The sequence below is a fragment of the Vanessa atalanta genome, chromosome 28 (assembly GCF_905147765.1).
Source record: "Vanessa atalanta chromosome 28, ilVanAtal1.2, whole genome shotgun sequence".
Classification (NCBI taxonomy): Eukaryota; Metazoa; Arthropoda; class Insecta; order Lepidoptera; family Nymphalidae; genus Vanessa; species Vanessa atalanta.
Window position 1 is genome coordinate 4,269,702 of NC_061898.1, and position 7,216 is coordinate 4,276,917.

The window sequence follows — 7,216 nt, forward strand, 5'->3', positions numbered from 1 at the left end:
AATGTCAGTACGCAGTTAATAACAAATCGTTTGAACATTTGACAATATGCAACAACAACATTCCAATTCCAAATTCGAATTTCAATTCAAAAAATTAAATTAGTTCACAAAACAAACTGATCTATTATTAAAAATGAATATTATTAAAGGCAAAGGGCCTATTTTCGATCCAGGTGTTTGCAGATGTTGCGGAGCTGTTAAGAAATGTCGACTTTTAAATATTGAATATGTAGGGTTGGGCCGAAAGGAGGTTTACGCAGATATGTTTGTGGATTGTTTTGGCTTAGTGGTTTGTTGTTTTTCATAAATAATTTTAGTGCAAACTTTGTATAACTTAGGTTTCTGTTTTATATTTATACATATGCTCGGTAATAAAAGAAAACATCGAGAAGAAACCTGCATATGAAATTCTGCTATATTTTTACCTACCAAGCCGTAACCGTGCATCGTGGTGGAATACGCTCTAACCATAATCCTTAAGAGGAAGATAATAACAGAATGTTACTTTAGCATATCCAATAAGTGATTGGACTATTTGGCTTAAAAATCCATTTATATAAAAAACATCAACAACATTACTCTAGAGAATTTTATCCAAGTCAAAATAATATATTTTCACATAGAAAATATGTCACTTTAAAGTCAAACATTTATCATTAATTCTTTAACCAAGAATTTAAACGAGAACAACTATAAAATATTAAAAATCTAATACTGTTAGTAAAATATTTATTTTACAATTACAATATTGAAAATCAATTACGGATAAAATGAGCTTAAATAAGCTACACATTATTTAATGAAATAAACTCCTAGTAACAGATTGAAAATTAGTAAGAACTGTATTGTGTTACTTGCAAAAACCACCTTAAAATATTATACTGGAATTTACTTTTGATATATATTTTATAGTATACAGTACTTCTGAGAAATGACTTAACAAGATAATTTAAATGTTATTACCAGTAAACCCAATTACTCTTATTTATTAATGGAATTGGTTAAATTAAACATATTATAATATTCACATAATACATGAAATATTAGTTCCCGAGATTGGTGGCACATTGACAATATAAAGGATGTTATTTATTTCTTACAGTGCGCACCATGCCCACTTACTATCAGGTGGCCCTTTTGCCTGCCCAAAATCTGCCTGTTAAATTAAAAAAATATATTCATTTGTTTTTTTCATTTTATTTCATGAAAGCAAATTTATATGGTCACCATTAAAACCGCTGATTATGATGATAGATGTCATGTTCCTTTTGCAGTAACTGCACTGACCGTCTCGTCACGGACTGAAACAGTGATACTTCTAGTCTAAACAGTTTATATCATTGCAGCTGTCACACTTGGACGGTGAACCGGATGACCGACTTATCTGTGCTACGTGTGTAACACGCTTAAGAGAAGCGAGCTGTTTCCGGCAGCAAGTGCTGGAGTGTGAAGAGAAGCTCTTGAGATCGAAGATCGTCGTACATGAAGGTTGACAGTAATTATGAACTAAGTTTTTTTTTTTTAATAATACATTTTAACATGATCAAGGCTGGAGCTGAATTGGCAACTCGGCAGTCGGCAAAAACTTAGGAATTTTATTTCCTTCTATAGAAGCACTAGTCCAGCATATAACAATATTACCGGAAGACTTAACTCGAGACCCGAGAGGAATGCTCGCTCTATTCCCCATCTTCTGGTAGTGAATAATGTGCTAATTTCTCAAGTTAACTGTTAGGGGCCATTCATTTATTACGAATAATATTAAAAAAAATTGATTCTTTGAAACATAAACATTAAAATAAACCAAATGTGTATTCATTTTTTCCTTTAGTTTCTTACCTAATAAATATTAAAAAGGGGGGAGGGGGTCAGCCTATTCTTATTTTTTCTTATAATAAAAATAATAATTTTCTTTAAATAAAATTAACAAGTCTTACGTAATAAATGAATGGCTCCTTACGAGATGTACTGGTTGAACAACCCGGTTGTCGGTAGTCGTACTCACGATCGAAAATTCCACTTCACTAACACACACACAACACTAGTTCCGGTTAACAATTGTTAAACTATAAGAAACAATACGTTCCAGAAATGCCAACACAATATTTCCTAGTTGTAGACCAATACGTTAGCGCGATTCAGAAAAATGTTTTATTTAGCACAAAAAATATAAATATATTGGACAACATCACATACATTACTCTGATCCCAATGTAAGTAGCTAAAGCACTTGTGTTACGGAAAATCAGAAGTAACGACGGTACCACAAACACCCAGACCCAAGACAACATAGAAAACTAATGAACTTTTTCTACTTCAACTCGGCCGGGGACCGGAGTGGCGTACTCATGGAAAACGGTGTAGGTACAAACTCGACCAAGGATGTCGACAAAAAAAAAAAATATTACCATAGCTACACCGATGCTTGTAGCTACCAAACTACTACTCCGTGTTACTGTTACAACTTCAACCAAAGCAATAGCTACCAAAAAACAAAAAAAAAAAAAAAAGCAAATCGTTTGACAAAGGGAGGAAAATAATAGTTTCGACCTAACTTTGCATGAGCATTACGGGTCTAAAACCTGATTTAAAGGTAAAACATACATAGCGTCCTTTTACTAAATCGTTAATAACGAATCAAACGAATTGATTATAAGCGGTGTTTATCATTCCTCACTTAACTTGGTTGAGACGAAGGAGTTGTTACTCTTTTTTTTATGATATTGGTAGTCGGACGAGCAAATGGGCCAACTGATGGTAAGTGATCTCCACCGCCCATAGAAATATTAACCGTTCCTTACATCATCAATGCGCCACCAACCTTGGTAACTAAGATATTACGTCCCTTTTGCCTGTAGTTAGACTGGCTCACTCAACCTTCAAACCTGAACACAACAATACTGAGTACTGCTGTTTGGCGGTAGAATATCTGATGAGTGGGTGGTACCTACCCAGACGGGATTATTCAGGTGTACCGGGGTGCACTTGGCGTCCAGGGCACCGCCGAGTCCCACAAATCCCCCCCCTACCCCCCCACTTCCATCCATGGGTGAAGGGCGTAACGTGTTTTTCCGACGAGAAAAAAAAAGGATTTGCTAGGATCTGTCACTCCTATAATTAATGCCTCGTTGGACATAATGACTACATTATAAGGTTCAGACCCCAAGGATTTCGGTTCAAGCTCCCAAGTGGGGGCAATAACAAATATTGGATTTGTTTGACCGGCGTTTTTAGATAGTAGTATTTGAAATCCCGTGCCTCGAATAGCATGTATAGGCGTCGTTTCATAATTCGTGTCGTACTGCATCCCATCGAAGTATGAGAAAGAGTAACTAGAGAGTCTGTGTTTGACTACACTTGAGACCTATCTCCTACGTAGCTCCATTAAAAATGACCTTCGTGTCCTAATCCATCGGGATCATTATTATCACCCATGGCCATTGTACGTTTGGGGGACCCTGGGCTAACACTACTTAGGGGCCCACCTAAGACATATCTGAACGTAGACTTGAATTAAATTAATTCAATGGGTTTGCTGCAAACAATACGAACTGTTTAATTCTTTTTTCCTTCTTTTGCATTATCTTCTCTTTTTGACTTTGACTTGACTTAGCTGGGGCCCCTTGAATACGCGGGGCCATGGGGGGCTGAAGCCCAAAAAGCCGTATGGTAGATCCGGCCATGTTATCACCAATTAGTGAGCAAGAGCGAACAAAAAATGACGTCATTAATGCCATATCTGTTTCTTTCCTCTATCTTAAGGTTGCCTGGAAGAGATCGCTGTTTTAGCGATAAGGCCGCCTCTTGTGCATCTTTCTTAAACGTGACTAAAGTGTTTACTAGTGTACAATAAAGAGTAATTTGATTTGATTTGCCACATTCTATATAAGTAAGTTATTACACACACATTTAACTGATATTAATTGTTTGCAGATAACAAAAGTAATGAAGTAATGACGGACGATCGAAACCTTGCACAAGATGACTTTAAGCAAACGAACGAACAGATTGACGTATCAGACCACAATGACAATGGTACGTACAAATAATAATAATACCCTTTAAATATATATATAGCTTATGTTGAAGGTGGTGACCCTCTTAGCAAGAATCTGGCTATCTCCCCTCTCCCAAAGAAGATTCCAACAATTATCCATGCCCTTAAAATCACGTAAGATGTTCGAGTCCCCAAAATTCAGTTTCTCTTAAAAACCTCGCTTCATAAATTACTGCTTACTTTAAATTGTATTTTTGCCTTTGTTACATAAATCGTAATTTAAGTTTTTGTTTTTTTTTTTTGAGATAGACTGCAGAATGCGCAACGCTCAGCCAACACATGTTATGGTGTAAATCATCTTAGAATTCCATTATATAATAAATTGTTTAAAATTAATTATTCACTAAATAATCATTTAGGAATTAATACAATTTAAAAATATTATGCATACAACACATATTTTTTTAATAATAATTAGTTTTTGACGCACATTACAAAATCGTGTCGTTAAGACGTCGTGTCGCGGAAATTAGCATTTTTAGCATTAGCAGCCTGTAAATTTCCCACTGCTGGGCTAAAGGCCTCCTCTCCCTTTGAGGAGAAGGTTTGGAGCATATACGCGGAAATTAACTTTGTAATAATTGACGTCACGATATCGCAACGTGCCACGTTCACGGAACGATCTGACGTGAGAACTGACGACACAATTGTGGCGTTTACACATTACATATTTACAGTAATATTCATTTGTTAATGGCATGTTATGTACCACCCACTCATCAGATATTCTACCGCCAAACAGCAGTACTCAGTATTGTTGTGTTCCGGTTTGAAGGGTGAGTGAGCCAGTCTAACTACAGGCACAAGGGACGTAACATCTTAGTTCCCAAAGTTGGTGGCGTATTGATGATGTAAGGAATGGTGGCAGGTGGCCCATTTGCTCGTCCGCCTACCGATATCATAAAACAAAGAACGGCGGTATGGTAGCCTTTTCACTATGGTAAAAATATATATTTTAAGATATGTAGGTACTAATCGTATTACCATTATTTGTACTTCACGACTTACAGTTTGATTAATATCTTGCAATCAAAAAAATATAATTCCAGACACAGAACCCTTACAGACGTCCTCATTTGAGAAAACCGAATCGCCTTCAGAAAGTGAATTAGAATGTACAGAGAAGCGAAAACTGAAGAGAACTTTAAGAAGCAATTATAAAGATACCTTAATTAAAAGGAATCGAACGAACACAAGACGTATCACAGCACAGAATAAACTCGGTATAGTATATTCATACTTTTTTTTTATATAGAAGCCAGCGCTTTTCTGTCTTCACATCTAATGGAAAGTGGTCATAAAGCCTAAGGGGGAATACGCTTGTCTAGAAGATGCCTAGTCACTCTAGACTTTAAGGTACCCGTTTAATATGTATTATCACTTTAGTCTCGTGTATCTCTTAATATGTATATGACGAAGTCCAGCTTGTCCCAGCTTGTTTTTAAAAAACATTGCTGACGTCACAAATTTGGATTTCTATCCATCCTCGAAGGTATGAAATTGCTTTTAATTTTTAGGTAGCTAACCAAGTATAGTCCAAGACTACCATTGGATTATACTTGGTTAGCTCCTCAAAAGACAAAAGACAAAAGACTACTCAAATTGTGCGCAAGACCGCCATGTAAATTTCCAAAAGTATAGGCAAATATATCGGCATTTAGAGGCCTCCGTGATAATAATCTTACACCCTTATGCTAAAGACAGCACTGCACATACATATATATCAGAACTTGCCTAAATATAATTTTCTTCCAACAGATAGTACAACCCTTCCTGATAAGGAACCGATTATGAAAGAAAGTCTTCGAAAGGACAAATCAATACTAAATATAATAACGATAATTGAAAATTCCTATGCATACCCCTTTAACACATTCTTCAACAACTTCTATTGTTCCTACTGTAGGCAAAAGTTCTTGGACTGTAGGAAACTTCGAGAACATTCCTTAACGCACGATCCCGCTACGTACATGGAAATTCTCGTCAATAACACACGTCTCGAAAACAAAATATGCCAAATCGATTTTTACAGAATCGATTGTCGACTCTGTAACGAGAGCATTGATAATATCGATACATTGAAATATCATATTAAAAATGTTCACGGCAAAACTTGGTACCCCGTCAAAGAAGATTTTTTAAAATTTCGACTCACACCAACTAATTTGAAATGCACAGAGTGTGACAGGACGTTCGGGTTTTTTCACACTTTGAAGAAACACATGGCGGAACATTTCGGCGATTGTATATGTGATGTGTGTGGGGTTCATTACTTCGAGGAACGCATGCTTAGAGCACACATGAAAAGCCACCAGCGATCCAACGCGAACTATTCTTGCAAGCAATGCGGAAAATCTTTTAAATCCAAGTACAATATGTGTATTCACATCGCTCGCTTACACACGAAGGAGGCTCGATATTTATGCACTAAATGCGATGAAACTTTTTTCTCCGATACTCTTCGACAAAAACACATGATAGAAGTTCACGGCGAGGAGTCCATTTTTAAATGTGATCACTGCGATAAAGTTTATGTCAGCAAGAAGACGCTGCGAGATCATAATAGAAGAATACATTTAAAATTACTGAAACATCAGTGCAATTTGTGTGAAAAGAGGTTTTATTTGCCATGTAGATTAAAGGAACACATGTCAAGTCATACGGGGGAGAGGAATTTTAGATGTGAACACTGTGGGAAAAGTTATCCGAGGTTAAGGGCTTTGAAGGTGCACATGCAGTCGCATACCAGTGAAAAAAAATATAAATGCACCATGTGTAGCGCGTCCTATAGTCAAAATGTTTGTCTGAAGAATCATATAAAAAGACAACATCAGCATTTAGAGTCAGAAGAGAGTTTTCAAGAATAATTATTTAATAATAAAAACTAAATGCACATCCATAGTTATAAATTATAATTGTTATTTATTTTTTAGATTAAGGACAATAAATTTTCTTTTAATTTTATATATTGATTTATTTACATATAAAGGATGCTGAGATGGCCCAGTGGTTAGAACGCGTGCGTCTTAGCCGATGATTTCGGGTTCAAACCCAGACAGGCACTACTGAATTTCCATGTGCTTAATTTGTGTTTATAATTCATCTCGTGTTCGTCGGTGAAGGAAAACATCGTGAGGAAACCTGCATGTGTCTAATTTC

General features: G+C 36.1%; 1 protein-coding gene across 1 annotated transcript; it reads left to right on the plus strand.

The window, feature by feature from the left end:
* The first annotated feature begins 37 nt into the window (after nt 1–37).
* LOC125074828 (gastrula zinc finger protein XlCGF26.1-like) lies at nt 38–6,991 on the plus strand. Its single transcript, XM_047686283.1, has 5 exons — nt 38–289; nt 1,347–1,488; nt 3,934–4,035; nt 5,107–5,280; nt 5,816–6,991. Exons 1-5 carry the CDS (start codon nt 134–136, stop codon nt 6,922–6,924), a joined length of 1,683 nt encoding a protein of 560 aa, XP_047542239.1. The 5' UTR covers nt 38–133; the 3' UTR covers nt 6,925–6,991.
* Nucleotides 6,992–7,216: the final 225 nt, after the last annotated feature.